This window comes from Gavialis gangeticus, unplaced genomic scaffold, assembly GCF_001723915.1.
Source record: "Gavialis gangeticus isolate Ggan-Ray unplaced genomic scaffold, GavGan_comp1, whole genome shotgun sequence".
NCBI lineage: Eukaryota > Metazoa > Chordata > Crocodylia > Gavialidae > Gavialis > Gavialis gangeticus.
Window position 1 is genome coordinate 12,322,371 of NW_017729018.1, and position 19,444 is coordinate 12,341,814.

The 19,444-nt window shown below is 46.1% G+C and overlaps 1 protein-coding gene across 1 annotated transcript in view; it reads left to right on the forward strand.

Moving 5' to 3' along the window:
* STK11 (serine/threonine kinase 11) overlaps positions 1-19,444 on the forward strand; it is a 75,709-nt gene that overhangs the window by 30,325 nt on the left and 25,940 nt on the right. The window contains exons 4-8 of the mRNA XM_019513546.1: positions 5,207-5,296; positions 7,021-7,153; positions 7,928-8,064; positions 8,611-8,738; positions 18,819-18,876. Of these exons, the coding sequence (XP_019369091.1) occupies positions 5,207-5,296; positions 7,021-7,153; positions 7,928-8,064; positions 8,611-8,738; positions 18,819-18,876 (546 nt within the window). The remainder of the gene's footprint in view (positions 1-5,206; positions 5,297-7,020; positions 7,154-7,927; positions 8,065-8,610; positions 8,739-18,818; positions 18,877-19,444) is intronic.

Genomic DNA, 19,444 nt, shown 5'->3' on the forward strand with positions numbered 1-19,444 from the left:
CACAGTAACTCAGATCTGGAAAAAAAACCTAGGAATTAATTGGTGTTGTCCCCCCCCCCCCCAATCTCCTGTCCCAACTGCTAAATATTGATGCTTTCCTCTTGGTAAACAGGCCCATGACTGAGTGCTATGTAAAATCCAGTGACTTCTTTTTATAATGGTTTTCTCTAAGACCTTGGCAGCACTCTAGGTGTGATGTTCTTTCCCTTAAGTCCACTTGTTCTCTGAACTGTGGATGTCGGCCAACTTTTTTTTCTTCTGCTTGGAGGGGCTGGGCCCTGCTGTGATTTCGTCTATAGACAGCACACTGCTCCTCATTACTTGTAACAAGTCCGAAACAGCTTCTGAGCTAACCAAAGACTCCTGGTGTGTGTGTGGGGGAGAGGCAAGGGCAGGAGGGGAGAAGGGGATTGGAACCTTGAATGCCCCCTGCGACACTGCTTTAAACCGCCCAAGGCTTATAATAGACATGAGATCAGAAGCTTGTCACTGCCATGGAATGTGCAAGCCACCTTCTCAAAACTAAATTCTTATTTTGAAATGGAGATCTTGGTGGGAAGATCCAAAAGATGTACCCCAACTCAAAATAAATGATACTCAGCACTTCCACAGTGTGCTGTATGCTCCAAGCATGTCACAGACATTAATTAAATTCACTTTTCTGCTTTGCTTTGAAAGGAAGACCACAAAAGTGCAGAGCCAGATGGACTGCTCCTAATAAGGCTGCCACACTCCAACAAACTGCCTTTTGACCTAAACCAGTTTGTGACCTGATAGAGTTGGCCCATTGTTATGTTCCATGTTAAATGGTTGCTTTTATTTTTAACAGTGACTTCTAAATACAAAGTGTTCTACTTGCAGTACTTCAGAGACCAGCTAATTTAATTCTGTGCTTAATTAGATCAAGGCCTCTGCAACCAAATTGTTAGTATTAAAAACTGTATCACAGAACTTTTGCCTTTACTTTGATCCTGTTGGTCAGTTACTACTAGATAATTCAATTACTACCGATAAAAAGCTGCCATTGAATTAATAAACTAAGGTTTTAAATGAGAAGTGGGGAAAAAAGAGCCCAACAGAGACCTCATGTGTTAGTAAAAGGTGATGACAACTTAAAGTGGTCATTCAAAAATGTTTTTTGACATAAGCAAAGCCTAGGAGTGGTCTCCATTTTGCTTTCTTCCTGGTATCTCATCACTTCCTGGCATGGTCATCTATCTCTAATATTACCCAACTGCCGCTATTCTTGTCAGTAACTGTTGAGTCTACTTGACTTGCTCTTTATCTTTAGCAGTTGTTCTGTTCTTGTAGATTAAACGGGTACAGATAACTGATTGAGAGGGAAGGTAGCCATTGGGCAAGCTCATGTTGCTGTTGCGAGATCTGTTTCACTGGAGAACAAAACTTCTGTCAGTGAAGACATAGCCTTCAGTATGTTTTAAACCATGGCCTCCTAGCTGAGATTTGTCTCCAACTCCAAAACAAGAAAAAAAGCAGTAGGTAGTCAGACACTTTAGTTTTACTGCCAGGCCAGCCTTGGGTGGAGGTAGTGCACCTGCAGCAAATGCAATCAGTGTTTTATCTCCACTGAAGATATTTAGCCAGCGTTGCCCACATTTGGAGTCACCTAAGTGAATTGCACACTTCAGCCATGCTTGAGCATAGTGTTAACAAGTTGCTTGTCTGGTCACAGGCTTCATTGATTTTTGGTAAAGGGAAACCTATGATGAATAGATTAAAAAGTAAAAAGCCCTTTGGCATTTAATGGACCATTGAGCAAACTTGCTGTGGCTGGGAATGGAGCTTTGGAAGTGCCTGGAGAACCAATCCAGGCAGAAAATAAACCCAGTTTAATGAGCAGCATTCTGGCTGACACCTTCTCTTGACAGTTTCTGATACCAATAAATGTAACTGTGTGTGGGAGGAGAGCCCTATTGACTGCAAGAAATGAGAGCCTCTGCCTTCTCAGGGTGCCTGCTAATGGATCTATTCAGTAAAAACCTTTTAGCCTAAAAGTGATGATGCCTGTACTCTAGTTAGTCAGCCAGAGAGGCATAGGCTGCCAAAAGGGGTAAAAATGCAGAGTCCAGTAGCTAATTAAACCAGAATCAGATTGTCCTTTATAGAAGCTGAATTTCACTCTCCAAGATTCCCGTAAACTGGGAGCTCACCTGGTTGTCCGCTTTTAACGCTGCTCTTTTAAAGGGGAGAAGTGTTGCAGTGTCCTACATATGGCCCTCTTGTCTCTCCCAGAGCTAGAAAGTTAGTCTTGGCTTCTCACCTTTGCCCCTGATTTGCCTAGTGGCCTTGGCCCCATGACCTGTCTTCAGCATGTCACTGTATCCATCTCTGAAAAGAAGGTCTGAGCCATATGTATTATTGCTAATCTAATGGGTTTGCAAAGTGCCTTGAGAGCCAGAGATGGAGAGTGCTCTAGGAGTGAAACATGTATTCCATTTTAAAATGATAGCAGTCTCTCTTCCTTGTGCCCCTCCCCAAATCCCTATAGCCCCTCAAGAGTTAAGTTGCTCATCTCCTTAGACATGAAGCTATTTTGGGCTGAGGCTGAGAAGATGGATATCTGCCAGGAATGATTAAAAGGGACTGAACTAAAGCTTTCTTCTCCCAAAGACCATGGGCTCTTCTTGAGTTGCATTGCTCCCTTTTCTGTATCTTGAAGATGAAATGCCTTGGCATAACCACCAGATGTCTTGGGCTGGTTGTGGGCTTATTAAGGCAAGCTCCTGCAGCTTTTGCAGTCTGCTCCTGTGAATGCAGTGAGAGCAGAAAAGCAAAGGCAAAGCTTGCTTGAGGCAGTCAAATCTCTTCAGTGCTAGTTCTCTAGATAACTCACAAATGAAAAATTTGTTTTGTTGTTGTTGGGGTTTTTTTGTGCTAGAGGAATACAGTTGCCAAAAGTGCTTCTCCATTTGCTGAAAACCACCTTATAATTCCTGGCATTCCTTTTTCTAGCACCTTTTATCCAAGAGGATCCCACCACAGTTTTATAACTGTGTAGGATTCCTTTCTCCCACCACTGAACTGCTGAGGTAAGAAACTGCAACTATTAAGTGATACATAACACCACCAGGGAAGTTTAAGACAGGAAGTGAGATCAGTAGCTGATCTTGACTTGCTGCTAGTCTAAGTGGGCATATGTGCAGGACACTGGAATTAATATCCCTAGCCTCATTAAAATTGCAATGGAGTCTGATATCTTCAACATGGCGAAGGTCCACAGAGCCTACAGGGACACTTGAACTTGCCTAGTTCTTGGGAGTAGATGTCGGCCCCTCTGTCAGTGGTTTGGGACATGCACGTTGGCTTTCAGTTTGCCTGGATCCTGACCACACTTGTTGGCTGGCTTCTGGAACTGAACCTTTTGATTCTTGGCTTCTCTTTCTTCCTGAAGCAGTATAGCAGCATGTGTCCCTCCCTGGCTCTCATGTGGCAGATGGACAACGAGAGAAGCCAGTATGGAAAAAGCTGCTTTTCTCTGCTCATTCTGGATAACAAGATCAACTTGTTTTAAAGCTAGAAGTCCTTTGTCTGCCCCATATATCACTTCCCAGCCCAGGAATTATACAGCTGAAGCCATTAGAAAGCAACGTTGGCTCAAGAGACAGGGTGTCCTTTCAGGGAAATAGCAAATATAATCTCTTTTCCCTCTGTTGGGAAGAGAGGCCAATCCTCCAGGGTGTTCACTTGAGCCATCCAATCCTGTTTCATTGCCCTCTGCTGTTGATGCAGTTACCAGCAGTGTCCCCCCCACCCCACCCTTCTTCCTGGTGCCAGGTTGCTGAAGGTGTACAGAGAGCCAGACAAAGTTCTAATGGATGGTGGAGGCAGTGGTAAGGGGCCCTCGAGGCTAACTTCCTGGGCACCCAAGAGCCTACAAGGGCTCTTCTGGACTTCCCAGTGAGAAAGTCCAGTCCATCTGGCCTTGGAAATTTAATGGGGATTGGTTAATTGCACCAAAAGCAGAGACGCTTATTGACTTGTGTTTGACCTGAATTGGCACCATCCTTTTCAAAACTGTTCTCGGAGATCTTAGAGGTTCTTTAAGAATAGGTCCCTATCCAAAGAAATGCTCCGAGGACAGAGGAGCTAGAATCAGGAATAAGCAGTGTTAGAGGTAGGCAGTTACTCCGCCTCTACGTCCTCCTTCCCTTTTGCTCCAGCCCAGAAGTGGATGGATGGAAAAAGGGGAACAAAGGTGAGGCAGTTTCTCTAGAATTGCTTCAAGACTACTAAGGAAAGTTACTGCTCTGTGGAGTTAGCGTCTGATGTGAGCCTTCTGTTAAGCACAAGGGACTACTTTGTGGGAGGAGGCTTGGTGCTCCTGACACTTTAGGAGTAAGCAGGTTGAGGCTGAAGCTGCCTGCTGAGCTGATTGCAGTCATCTGACTTAGGAGGAAGATAAAAGCCCAGGCCCTGAGATAAGCCATTAGTAACATCTTGGAACCTTCTGAGAGCACCCCACCTCAGCAGGATGGTTACAGCTCCAGAAGGTCAACATGGAAGGGTAACACCTAAAGCATTCTGGAGGTTTGAAAGGGGCAAGGTTCCTAGGGACCCAGGGAGAGGTCCGAAGCCCAGATTAAGGGGCTGAGAGTATGGGACCAGTGAGGGTTCAGGAGCCTATTGAGAGGCTGAGAGTGTAGAACCAGAGAGGGTCCAGGGAAGCCTAGAGGAGAGGTGAAGTGGAAGTGAACAGCAGCAAGGATGCCCTCTACGAGGCATGGGGCATGGTGTAGGGAATGAATGGATCTATAGCCCATAAGGCAGTGACGATGGGCACCTGGTGGTCATCTGAGAGAGAAATTTGGGAAGCCCTGGGGCAGCCTCCCTCAAAAGTAATAAGACATCAAAGCATGGTGGGCAACCGAAGGGGTGATTACCCATAAAGCGAAGGCTGCAGGTACTCCAGGGGCTTCATGGCCACCCCTGGAGAGGCACCCTGCCACATACTTCCCACGTCAAAACTAGACCTTTGAGATCCTCTCCTTAATGCTGGCCTGACAAAGACGGAACAGGCAGGGCCAACCAAATCCAGGCTCTGTGGTACTGCAAACTGTGTGTGTACAACGCATAAATATGGTCTCTGCTGCTGCTAGCCAATAGCACAGGAACAGGACTGCAATCACCACACAGCACTTGCCTGGCCAGTTGAATAACCTTGATGCTTCCTTAACTCTGTCTTCACGTATATGGTGATGGAGTATTGCGTGTGTGGGATGCAGGAGATGCTGGACAGTGTCCCAGAAAAAAGGTTTCCAGTCTTTCAGGCTCACGGGTAAGTGCAACTTCTGTTCTTAAACCATGTTGAGAGTATCAGCCTTTTCCACCCATGCTACATCTCTTGAATTCATGTGTTCGTTCTTCCACGCTGACACTAAGGCTGCTGACTGCTCTTTAAAGCAAAACTTGTTATGAATAAAGAGGGCATACATCCATGGAGAAAATTAAAAGCTGGTGAGGGATTCTGGGAAGCAAAGCTTATTATTCCTATTGAATTATTTTCTATTGCTTTTGCTTTGATGTCTGAGGCCTAGAAAGCCTTGTTAACCCCTGTCCCACAGCTCAGCCATGTATGTGCCTTGGTAGCGACAAAAAGGAGGTTGAGAGAGTCTTAAGCGCACAACTGCATCTCTTGGAATTTCCTGTCACACCTCTGTGGTCTGGGAGAGCGTGACCCATGTGGAATGCTTCCTGGTGTCATCTTTTGAAATGAGATTCTGCCTAAGAGAAGGATATCATCATCTCATTGCTGAGCAAGTGGTACAGAACTAAATGTGGATTTTGCCAGTGGTTTAGAACAGGATCCAGGTTTGGGAGCAGCTAACATGTCCCACTGTCTGCGTGGTACCTGGAAAAGGGGTTGGAGGGATTAAGAGTGTGACAGTAACCAGAGAGCAGCTGTTTGACTTCCACAGCTGGAGTGGGACATTTGGAAAGCATGTACAGTACTCTCCTCTCAGGCTGGGTGTGGAAATGGAAGGGAGCAAAGAGGAAAGGAACCTTCAAGCCATCCAGCTGAGATAGGGAGCAGGGGACATTTTATGAATGCACCTGTCCCCTTCTGAATTGAGAGTACTGTAGCGTTAATCACCAGAGGACAGGTTACAAGTGCTGATGGGTCAGAAATATCCAGCCTTACCTGCTGCCCATTGGAAAGGCACCCTGGGCAAAAGACCTCCATGCCACTTTGAGACTTGCACTGCAGGAACCTCAATACTTGAACCTTCATTAGGAGGGTTTTGCAAAAATACTGTGCCGGCAAAGAGCTCCTCCCATGGACACACGTAGCCTTTTGTCCTGGTACAGCAAAACTGTACCTCCCAAACCCCTCCCCAGCAAAAGAAGCCATACTACTATCCAGCGTGACTCTACCTACTACTAGGCACTGGGAATCCTGGCTCTTCATCCCTCTGAGCTATGGAGACTTCGTTCTATCATTTTTTAAGAATTGTAAGCAAACATCACTGGATGTCAGATAAGGGGCAACTGCTTGGGTAACCTGCCAATGATAACTCAGTGCATCATAGTGCAGTGAGCACTGCTGTATTGGGTTGTAACAAGGCCCACTGGTATAAGGCCTGCAGTGCTCTATTTGTGAAGAATATGTGAGAGAGGTAGGAAGCTAGCACATCTTACACTACGTGAAACTATATGTTTAAATCCCTCCGGCATTACTTCAAAGCAGATAATTCCGTGGTGCCAGCACTGTGCTATCAATCCAAGCCAGCCGAGTGCTTGAACTTACTAAATATACAGAGTGGGAGCCTGTCTTTGATGTGGAGTAGCTTAATGTCCCAAGTGGTTTGTGCCCTGATGCAAAACACGAGCAAGCAACCGCTTCTGACTGCCTTGGGTGCTGTTGTGTTAAAACATACACCAGACTTAACCCATATGCTCCTGGAACACTGCTCTCCTCCCTCTCCGTACTTATCTGCAGTAGCTCATATGACACCCCAGTCCCTTGAAACACCAATTTTTTCTGTCTTGACTCTCTTGCAGGTACTTTTGCCAGCTCATAGATGGCTTAGAATACTTGCACAGCCAAGGGATTGTTCACAAGGATATAAAACCAGGAAACCTCCTTCTAACAACCAATGGGACACTAAAAATATCTGATTTAGGAGTAGCAGAGGTATGTAGAAATTACATGTGGAACCCATCTTCTCTAATGTACAGGTGGTAGACATATGCTAAGGACTTAGGGAGACGAGTGTGAAGCATTAACTATGTTGATAGAATATTAATATTGCCAAGTCAAGCATTCAGACATAAGGAAATGCCAGAATTAAGGTTGCCTCTGCAGCCTTAATGTATATGTGTAAATGGGTGAGCTCCAGTAGTTTTAAGACCGTCTAATTACACTTTCATATAGCACAGCACAGCATGCGCAAACAAGTTTTTCAGCAGCTTATAACTAGGCTGAATTCAGGTAGATCTTGACAGGGCAGCAAAAGATGCATCTTTTTCATCACTGACAAATCCAAGACCAGGCTCCTAAGCACAGTGTTCTAAAACTTTTCAATTAAACAATTGGAAGTGTTGTTTGAACATGAGCAAGCCGGCATAGCTTACCCTTGGAAGCTAGTGAACTGTTTACCCAAAGCTTTCCTAGAAAAATCAGACCGGAAGACATTGGCATGGAAAATTTCAGCCCAGGCAGCTTGCCCAAGTTTTAATTAATGGAAAAGCCTTAAAATAGGCAGCATCAGGCCACCTTAACCACAGGTAGTACCACCAACTCTTGCTGTGATACAGTTGATACCAGTGGTTGTGTATATCCATGTACCTAGATCTACAGTGACAAATCTCCTTGGAGAGTACATGGGGATAAAGCTTTTATCCTTGATCATTTCTACATAGTCCGAGTAATACAAGAGTAACAAAAATTCCTTGTCTTCTGCTGCAGGCACTGCATCCATTCGCAGAGGATGATACATGCAGAACGAGCCAAGGGTCGCCAGCATTCCAGCCGCCAGAAATTGCCAATGGCCTGGATACCTTTTCAGGCTTTAAAGTGGACATCTGGTCAGCAGGGGTCACGCTGTAAGTACCCGCACGGTAGTCAAGCAGGGGTGGGGGAGAGGGGTTGTGTTATCCTCCTTCAGATTCATACTGACCCGTGCCATTGTGATTGGTGGGTGTTAATGTACCTCATGTCCCCTCCCATCATCCACCTGTGGTCATCTCCAGCTTCTGTGAGATGGTTGTGCACTGCCCAAAGGCAGGGTAGATATGCACCTTTTACAGACTATAAACAGATCTCTTTTTTCAGTAGTGCGCTGCTCCCCAGGCTGATCAGATTTAGTCAGTGCTGTTTCTAGGTGTTGCAGGAGAGGGCACTGCATTCATAGTTGGGTCCATTCCACTATTAGAAACTGAACGGTAGAGCAGAAGTTTGAAGTTCTAGAAAAATTAGAACTCAGGTTCTCCACACCAGCCACTTATCAGCATCTCTTTGCCCAAATGGAATCAGATGAGCCTTTGCTGCTGCTTCTCCTGAGCACTCTTCTGGCTTGTCAGCCTGTGTGTTAAAAGCTAGACCTCAAGTGCTGTATATTGTCTTACACTGTGTTCCATCTGTATCCACAGATACAACATTACAACGGGTTTATACCCCTTTGAGGGGGATAATATCTATAAGTTATTTGAAAACATCGGGAAAGGGGACTATACAATTCCAGAGGATTGTGGTCCTCCACTGTCAGACCTACTTAGAGGTGAGTCCCTCTTTCAGGTAACCTGAATACACATGGGCAAAGCCTGTGGACGCAACAGATATCCAATGCATGCCTACTAAGGGAGCATCCCCACTTGAAGTCTTTCATGGGTGGTGATGCCTCTATGCTGTATAGCAGTAGTTCTCAGCTGGGGTGCTGTGAGAGCCTGTCAAGGTGCTGTGGTGCTGGCACTGCTGCTACTTCCATCTACCCCATGTCCTTCCGTTTTTCAGGAGGCATCATGCAGGCAGGTGCACCACTTCATCTGTACCTTTTCAGTTGGTTTCCAACAAGCCTGTGAGAAGAGGCACCCAGGGCAGTTCTACCCGGGGCAGCCTCATCCGTCTCCAAGCTGGGTGCAGTTCCTCCTGGCCACAGAAGCACCTTAGCCTGCCCTTACCCAGGCCTCCTCCAGCCTGTCCCACCCCTTCATTGCTTCTTTGTGTGCAGCCCAGCACCTTGTCCCTGGAGCTGGTCATACCTGAGTGCTGTCCTTTACAATTCCAGGGCTCAGTGTTAATAACATATTTTAATATAGTAAAGTAATAATGGTTATTATATTCATAATATAATTATATTAGGGTTTTTTCAAATGGGGTGCCACTACCTTCTAAAAAGTTTGGGAGGGGTGCCTTGAGTCTAAAAAGACTGAGAATCACTGCTATATAGCAACCCAGTGAAGTGGGCCATAATCTCCTTTGCTAGTCCAATCTACTCCTACATCTGCAATTTCATAAACTTTGGGAGTTAACCCACCACAGGTGGTCTGGCTTTCAGGGCAGACCCAGAGCTCAGAGGGGAGCATCCCAAGCAAGGTCATTCAGAGCGAAGCCTCCTGCCCAAGCCTTATGGAAAGCGAGCTGTAAGTGGAATGATGCGTGTTGAGGACTGGGCAGCTGTTCTGGTTCCTTTTCAGCCTGTGCTCTGAATCTCCTTGCTTGGGTGGCTTGAGACAGAGCGTTAATAATAGATTGCTGTGGTTAACGCATGAAATGCTTGCTTCAGTTGGCATTAAGCGCACCCATTCTGCAGAGCTGCAGCCTGCTGTGCTCCTTTTGGGTTGGACCCCTCTAGCACCTACTGGGTGCCTGTCTGGAGAGCAAATCTGCTTGTTGCCCTAGCTCAGCCTTAGAGAAGAGCTCAGCTGAGCTTTTTGTCCCAAAGACTGGGAATGTAGAGGGGAGCCCAGCCTATTTCCTGGGAATTGGGAAAACCATGCTTGTATTTCAACCTTGCCCCTAACCTGCTTTGTAACTCTGAGCAAGTTGCTTACTGTCACCTTCACCCCCTTGTCCCTTGTCTTCTCCATTGGACTGTAAGCTCTTCAGGACAGAGACTTGGTCTCTTGTGGCCCTGCTGTAAAACACGTATCAATGGTGGGAATCTGCTTATCATATTTTTATCCTTTCAGTGCTGCCTATAGGACTTCTGAGTTCTGTTTCCACTTGGGTCCCTGAGGTTCAGTAAAAGTTTGCAAGCCACTTTGCCTTAGTTTCCCCATCAAAAATATAATGAGAGAAACCAACTAGCTCAGCCTGACTGTGAAGGGCACAGCCAGGGGCAGAACTCTCGTTCTTCTCCCACTGCTCTGATCATTTTCTGCGATTAATGTTTTGAGGCATTGGGATGAATGACAATTTCACCCCTGCTCAAAGTCATAATAGTTTGGGAAGCAGTTTCATGTATTAATTTAGCTGCCAAATCAAGGAGCAGTCTTGATAGTCTATCTAGCACAAGATAGGTCCTAAGTGCTACTTGATCCATAGGGTAGACTTATAGTTTCCTATCTTCAAATAGTAAAGACAGTTACAACAACTTAAAATCAAGTGTGATCATAGCCCTAGTTTGAGTTTGGACAATTGCTCTTCTCTGGTGCAGGCACCCAGAAAGTGCTGTCAGGGAGGCATCAGTAGCTGTTGAGCACTGTGAGGAAATACTTCCTTGTTAACAGGCCATTGCATTTGCCCACTGTAACTAAAGGGCAGAGCCAGAGGGCTGGGTTACAGCACCATTCCCTTCAAACGTGGTTGCAGTACTGTCACAGTTCATGGTCAGATGAAACTCTGACTGCATTCTGAAGTGTCTTGTGACTGTTTCTTATACTACAAACTGCAATCATGTCACAACACTGTCAAGCACATTTATGTTGTAATTCAGTTCCTGGATTTGGCTGTTGTCTGTCTGTCCTGTGGATGGGACCTATTGCTGCAAAAGCTGGAGCTACAAACCAAAGTTGAATATCTTGTATTGTCGAATAGTTACCTCTTTACCACTGGTAGGGACTGAGGGTTTTAGTATGAAATGCAGCAAAATCCTATTGCAGTTTCCTAGATACTAACCATGTTTGGCTTTTTTTTCCCCCTCCCTCTTGACTGTGTTTTCCTGGCAGTGCAGTAGAGGGTGCTATCTGCACAGGTTATAGCTCTGCATTTTTTTTGAAGAAAGGATTTTTTGCTGCTTTCAAACAGCCCCTGTTATCTTTTCTCATAGGATGCAGCTGACCCCCCACTATCCAAGTCATCTGAGATTATTTTAATTTATCTGGCCCCATACCGATTAGGAAAGAAGTTATTTCCATGTATTTTGCAACGCATTAATCAGACTTAATAGCTTTCAAACGGTTACGTAAGGCATAGCTAGAAATTGCACTCAGCACAGCTGTCATCTCAGCTATTCTGGTGAGACTAATGTAGCTGCTGCTTAAGGCCCAGGGCTCGTGATTGACGTGTGCTCTGTGTTGTATTCCTATGTCCCAGTTAGCAATGTCCTGATCTGCATGTGGTGGCTGGTTTGTAGATACCAGCTCAGAAAAGCAGCTTCTCTCTCAAGATCTTGGGAGTTGTCCAACTGGAACAAGCCCACTGGCCCCTCCAGCCTGGAATCTGGTCTCGGGAATGGTTTCTGCTGAATGCTTTAGAGGCTGGTGATAAGCCTCTCTAGTGCACTGGGTACCAGATCACAGCAAAATGTGTGGCATTTCCTCTCTGCCCTCTAGGTGATGATAGCTGGGATGCATGTGGTTTGAATAACTCCTGTCAGTCACAGGTCTTCTTAAATGCTTTTCCTCTTTAACTCTTTCCCTTAAATAAACAATCTGGGGCCCTGGAGGTGGGATCTCCTGCCTGCTTTTATGCTATTTTTAAACAAGGAGCCTGCATCCCTGGCCACAGAAGTCTTGTTTTACTGTGCAGCCTTCATTCTAGCCTCCCTTCATCCTCTCTGCCATGTGTGGTCCTGTCTTCTGTTTGTTACTGGCAGTTGTGCACTGCCTGGCATCCAGCCAGTAAGGCAGATTGTCTGGTGCAGACACACATGGCTTTTTTTCTTCTCCTAGGACCCTGGGCCCCTTTGGATGGAGTCCTGTGAACTCTTCAGTTATCTTCCTCTTCCAACACACATGCCCATGTGTGCCCTTTTTCCCCCATCCCAGATATGGGCCCATAAGAGGGAATCTTTGTGCCATTGCTCTTCATTTGGTTTTAGGCTTCTCTCTTTTCATAGGGATCAAAGTACTAAACAGATGCAGGCTAACTTCATTCTGTAGTGTCTCCCCCCATTGGGGAGAGTTATTTTGCCATGGAGCTAGCTTGGCCACCACAAGCTGTGTTAATAAGACATGAAATGAAAGCCATCTTGCAAGGTTCCCAGCGTTCAGCACTTCCTGAGCTCCCTGGGGAGCAGCAGTGGTGACAAAAGGCAGACAGCTTTGCTGTGTTGCCTCCCTTTTCTATCCAGTGCATTTGCATTTCTTGCCATTCACCTTTCTTCTGCAGGAGGTGAAGCTGACTCAAGTGCCTGCAGATTGTGGACTTGTCAGTGGATATCTGATGGCTTTGAGTCGGACGGTGCAGACACAGCTCAGCTTCCTGCCCCAGGAGACTCACTCCTCCTCCTCATTGCCTTGAGAGGACTCTCATGGCACATCCCTGAGCCATGAGCACTCCTGCTTTCATTGTAAATAAGGCTACAGTATGTTGCAAAGTGTTTGTTTCCTCTGGCTGCAAGTGGTGTTGAGCAGGGTGCCAGCTTGGTTGGGAAGCAGATACCAGAGGAGGCTTTTTAAAGCTTTCTGTTTTTCTGTTGACTACTCTTTCTGCAGCTGCTGAAGCTGTTTCTTTTTTTTTTTTATCTCCCTGAGCTCAATACCAGTCTTGTCCATCATTCTACATTATCATTTCCAGGCCTTCTAGTCCTCTCCAAGCCCACAAGAAAACTCATTATTACAGTATTTTAGCACAGACTACTTGGGATGCTGCTAATGTGCTTGTCCCCTTAAATGGGGAATCAAGCTCTATCTATCATGCTCTTGTAAAGTGAACTTTGCCCTTCCCTATCTCATAGGGTCTGTTGGGAGGATAAATACAGTAGAGGGTATGAGAAGTTCAGGTATTCAGGTAATGGGGGCTGTAGTGGTATGTAGTTGACTGACTGTTGTTTCAGATACCTGTGTCTGTCATTCAGAAGCCTGTCTGTCAGTCCCATGGCATGTGGAGGGGGGAAAAATCTGAACTCTCTTCCACACTCTGCACAAAAAAATGCTTTTAAATATTTAATTGCTTGTTGCCATGGTGTCAGAGAATCCTTCCAGCCAGCACAAGTGGAGGGCCTTGCCTATGCTCCTCATCAGCATGTTTGCAGGAGGTGTTATTCCCATTGCTCAGAAAGAGCAATTGAGGCATAGAGAAATGATTTGTCCAAGGTGCTGCATCAAGTCAGTGGCACTCTGGACAGGAACCCAGGAGTCCTGAATTCCCTTCCAACTGCATTCCTAGCGGCATTAGTGTCTATCTGACCAGGTTACTGGCTGCCAGAAGTTAGATACTTAAGCCTGTGCTTGCTGTGGCTTTCTGCTTGGCCAAGACTGCATTTGTTGTTTGTGAGGAGGAAGCAGGAGAGATTTAAGGGCTTGAGTTCTGTGATCGTTCCTGGTGTTAGAAAGGAGATTCATGCTGTCAGCATTTTGCATTGGGTGTAGGATCTAAGATGACCCATGTATGGCTACACTGAACCCATGGGAGCAGGGGTCTGAAAGCAAGGCATCCTGCTGAAGAATCCCAGTTCCAGTGTGTCTTGTTTCTACTCCCAAATAAACTGCATAGAAATCTTTACCGTAAATGGTAGAGAATGTGTGGTTATTGTGGGCAGACACTCTTAGATGATTTGATGGGTGAATAGTACATGATGTTTTTGTCTTTATGAAGTCTCTCTTTCAATACAGGGCTCTAGCCACAGAACTGCTGTAAGTGACTCATCCCATTGAATCCATGGACTTATATTTACACCGATTACATTTTCTTAATTCTTTCAAGAATTGCCCAAAAACAGTTCTTTGCATTTAAACTGAAGACTTTTTTGGCTCTAGCTATCTTCATTGCTTCTTTAATTGCTGTACCTTGTCTGAGAACAATGCATGTCTCCATTGCGCCATAGTCACTACTAATCAGTGCTGTTATTCCCATTTTTATAACCTCCCTTAAACACTTCCTTCTTTGTTACCTCAATTCTCTTCCTCTGCCTGCTCTATCTAGTAGTTGCTGTAAATTTCTTTGCAAGCACTGCCATTTCTTAAGCTGCATTTTGATGCGTAAGCCTCAACTGAGAGGGTCAGAGCAACCAAGTGAGGAATGTACCTTAACTCCTGTGCAACACCCCAACAAAATATTCCAGATGGAGACGCTCTGAAAAAATGCAGCAGCTTTGAGACAAACCTGCCATGTTTAGGAAAGTCAAGATGAGCTGGCCTGTGCAGTTTTGTGTGCTTCAGTTGGCAGAAAATTCAGCTAGAATTGATGACAGGCTACGCTTCAGAGACATCCTCCTGAAGTGGGATTTTTTTTAAAGCCTCTGATTTTTAGAGGGAGACTTGCCTGATTTATTCATTTCTGACAACATTAAAAATAACCCAACCAGCATCAGCTTTCCATGTCTATTGACCTCACGTAAAATCATCTCCCACCGCTCCAGTACTGTCTCTTTAAAAATAAAACAGCTTGAGCAGCTCAGCTGTGAAGTGACTGTCTAATAATCTTACTAATAGGATATTTAATTAGGTGTGGGATTTTTTTTTCCTTTGAACCTCTTTCTCATCCCGTCTTCCAATTATTTCTTCTGCAAGATAAATAGGGAGGGAGGAGGCTGCTGGGCTCTGACGTACACATGTTGGAATACAGAAGAGAAAATACCCACTGGAAGCAACCCAGGGGTGAAGAAAATCCCCTAAAGGCTGCATTCAGTATCAGTCTGATAAAATATTTGGTTGTAGCTGAGCCTTCCCTGTGTCATGGCATCCATTGGGGAAAGCAGTTTGCCAGCTTCATTGCTTCCTGGAATAGCAATGACTAAGATGCAGTAACTGGCTGTGGGCTAGATCCTCAAAGGGCCTTGAGCATTGTGATGTTCAGTATTGCAGTGTTTATGTTCTAGGAGCCTGGCCCACAGTGGAGCCCACAGCCCTGCAGTAGATGTTCTGGCTTCACATATAACGCATGGGAAGAGTCGTGCATCTCAACAGCCAGCACAGACCCCAGGAGGCAGAGCTGAAGCCAAGGCCGTGTCTTAAATCTCGCTCTTCTTTGGGGCTTGGGCACCTGTCTTCACTCAGGATTCATCGCTCTGGGCCCCTAAATTCTGTCCACCTCCTTTTGCACATGTAGACTCTGATGGCTTGGTTAAAAGCCATTCGTTCACCCACAGGAAACAAGCATATGCCACTGGCTCAGACCCCAAAGGAGCTTTTAATTGGTTATGGGGAAAGCAAAACCTGACTATTAAGCCTCTGGTCAGGGTAGGAGGGGTGCACATCAAGACTGGAACAAACCTGTGGGTTCTTGGAGCAGCATGACAACCGTGTTAATTGTTTCTGAGCAGGGGAGAGACCTATCACTGTTCTCTTCTGGGGCAGGAATGATTGTGTCACTGGGAACTTCATGCCTCAGTGAAGGGGGCAAGAGTCCTTTGCCATGAGGCGGTGCTTTGGAGGTGGATTTTAGGGCATGTGCACGCATGGAGTCAGCCTGTGGTGACAGAGAAATATATTCCCAGCAACTCCATCCAGCCTCTTGCACGTGCCCCTGTCCAGCAGGAACTGACCTTTGAGGTCTCTCTTTAATGGTGGCAAGGGCATTCCCAGCTGTAGTTAGTCCTAGTGACTGTAGGGGAGCCACAGGTTAATTGTGGCTTTCTAGTCTCAGGAGAACCAACGTAAAATCCTGGTTTGCTTTGTCTTAACCCTTGAGCCTTCATGGCATTGGCTGCTTTGATTTGCGCATGCAGATATTGGCAGCGGGTACTGAGGCACCTTTTAGCTGCAGGGGTTCCCTCAACTTCTTGGAGCGAGCTCTTGTTAACAATGCAGAGTGGCTCTGACATCCCACGTTGTCTTTACCATTAGCAGAGCATTGTTGTCAGCCTCACCGGGCCTTTTTAAATCACCTTGGTAAGCAAGCTACCTTGCAATTTCCAAAGGGAAAGTAATTCCAGGTTCCCCCATCCGCCCACCCACCCTTTGCCTGTTCTCTGTGTACAGTGCTCTTTTTGATCAGAGAGCCCTTCCTGGGCATAGCAAAAACTGTAATGGGATTGGCCACCCATCAGTACATTGTTTAAAATCCTGTTAGCTGACTGGGAGGCAGTAGAGTAGGTTTTCACTATGCATCTTGCCCACTTCTGGAGAACTGAGAAGCTAGCACTTGTAGGGCTGGCAGGAGCTGCTAGGGTGTCGATGCCTTTCAGACTCTGTTCTGAGCCAGAGTTCTTTATCCCTTAACGTCTCTTCCCTGGTCAGGCTTTCTGTGGCTTAAAGTAGCTGGAAAATCTCTTTTGCAAGGGATTTTTTGCAGCAGATGTGTGCTGGGTTGCTTCATGTGTGTGAAGGATGTGACAGCTGAAGGCTATTGTGTCCCTCTGGACACAGCAGTCCTGTAGGCTGGTTCCCTGTTCTTCACCTGGACTGTAGCAGTTGGCCACACTCATGTCCTATCCACAGTGCCGCACCAGTCTCACGTGCTGTGTATTGTACCTGAAATATCCTTTACCACTCCCCCACCATAGCACTGACTGGGGGCTCCAGGCTGGCCGCCCTGCATTCAGTGGTGCTCTCAGCCCACTGCTACTCTGCTCCCTCAATTGTCTCTGCTCTCAACCCTTACTCGTCACCGTCCTGGTGCTGCTTGACAGCTTCTGGCTTTCTGCTGAGAGCTATCCACAGTGCTGTTGAGCTGAGAGCTTGGACCTCTTCAGAGGCTGTGTTGCAATTGCCAAGACTCTTGCTGGCTCCCTTCTTGTGGCTCTGAAAGGCTATAATTGTAAAGGCAGACAAAGTTCTTTGGGTAAATCTAATATCTTTTATTAAACCAACTCCAACTTTTCCAACTATGAGTTGGTTTAATAAAAGAGATCAGATTTACCCAAAGAACCTTGCCTGCCTACGTGCTTAGACCAACACAAATATAACCGATACCCCTATAATTGTAAACAACCATTCCTGCAGTTTTACCTGCAAAGCCTTAATAATGAGGAAAGGGAAGACCATTACAGGTCCCATGCCCATGACTGCTGATATCCTCCTGATAACCAGGCCTATAATAATACATCATTCTGGATCTTCTCATTCTCTGCTCACATTTCTTTCCCTTGGACTTTTGAGAGAAGACAATCAGTGCTTCCAATCATACTGAGGATTTTCTCATCCTGAGGATCATACTGATCACTTTCTCAGCTGTGGCAACCTTTTTCTTGCCTTTTCTTTTCCTTCCAAAAGGCACTTGCCACAACTGTTTCCTCTCCCCTTATTTTATCCCTCTACTGATTCCTGTTTGAATTCTGCATCCAGTTCCTCCTAGTCTTGATTCTTGGACGTTGTGATCTGATATTACTGCAGATTCCCTCCTTACCCCTTCTGCTCTGTTCTCCTACCCCCTTCTCTTCTCCCTCTCATCCTCTTAGTGCTTGAATTCAATGCCCTCTCCAGTCCTACCTCCTCTATGCACTACTGCAAGGCTCATCAGTTCTAGCCTCTGCTGTTTGGACTTTTACAAACCTGCTTAGAATCCTTCACCCCCTAAAAGCCCCGGGGTAGCACCAGCTGCATCTCTATTGGGTGCCTAAAATGCTGATTTGAGCATCTTGGGGTTGAGTGTAATCTTCTTATGTCCCAATCTCTGTACAGCACCAAGCACACTGGTGTTCAGCAGATCTGTCATTTCTGCGAGGTTTCTTGGGGAGTGCCTTTATCTTGCAGGCTGCTGATGTAGGTGCTGAAACAGTGAATTCATTAGTTCCTCTTCAACCAGCTTTACATCAACTCACTGTTTCTCCTTCTGTTGTGCAATGGTACTTTCCTAAGAATGAGAGATGGAATTTGTAGTTTAGTCTTCAGAGGATAAGGGCGTGGGGTTCTGTCTTTGGGAGATCCATTCCCTTCCCTGCTAGATAGTCTAAGCAAAAAATAGTGGTGTAAGCACCCCACACCCACACACCCCTTCCCCCTCAAGCCTCAATATTTCAGTAGCTGACAAGTGAATGCAGGCGTTCCGGCTAAGAGAACAGGGCTGTGTTCAACAGCCTGCCATTATATATAACTCTGCCCTAGATGCACTTCAGGGAAGGAAACCTGTGCCTAGATTGCAGCTCCTGGTGTGCTGTGCCAATGTGTATATACCACAGAAAAAGCTGTGCCTCCCTGGGGTATGGGCTGAATATTATTCTCTGTGAAATGAGATGTCTCCTGGTGTTTTGGCTGGGGATATGGGGGTGAGTGTTTGGGTTTATGAGCCAGTGCTGGTTGATGGTGTGAAAGAAGGAAAGACTTATCTCCCCAACCCAGCAGTTGGGGAGACCTGAGGAACAGGCTTGTGTGAGTCTTTCCACCAGTTAGTGGCAGAGCTGGGGTGTTTGACCCTAAATTTTCTGACTTGGTTGATCCAAGCTGCTTATTTAGAGTTGAGGAACTCAGGGAGGCCTTACTGCCGGAGGGTCTCCTGTAATGGAGGGGCTGGGGCTGGGAAGGGCGTGGCGCTTCCTGGCCCCACCTTGGTTGAGTGCCTGTGAATCACACCTGGATTTTTTTTCCTCCTTTTTCAGGGATGCTTGAATATGACCCAGCCAAGAGATTTTCAATACAGCAGATAAGGCAGCACAAGTGAGTGTTCAGCTTCTTCCTATTAGTCATTCTCTTTCTGCCCCTTTATGCTAATGTACCTGTACTATTGCTCTGAACTTGTTTTTCCTTTTGACAGCAGACGCATGGAAAATGCTAGCTCTTCTTCCTCCAGCTCTGCTGGAACTCGGGCAGCCTGAATGCAAATCTAGGTGGCTCTTTTATTTATTTATTTTTCTTTTCTTTTAAGCATCCGGCTGGAGCATTTGAATTGCTAACGGGTAAATAATGAATGGGCTGGGAATGTGTTCTGAGCATGACTGGTTATGGATAATGAGATTGATGGTCCAGTAATGTATGTGAGTGGGGTGGGGGTATCTTGAAGCTGAGGCTATGAAAGGATGGATTGTCACTAGTGTGTTCTTTCTCCTTCTGGATGCTCAGTCTAATGGCAGAGGTGACCCTCAGTATCTGCTCTCCATGAGGTTCCAGTGCAATGGGAGTATTTCTCTCTCTCCTCCTTTCTAACATGGCATTCTCCTCCCTCCCCCGCACCCTCACCCTTCATCTCTGCCATTGTCAAAAGGGAAGAAAAAAGGCCCCGTTATCG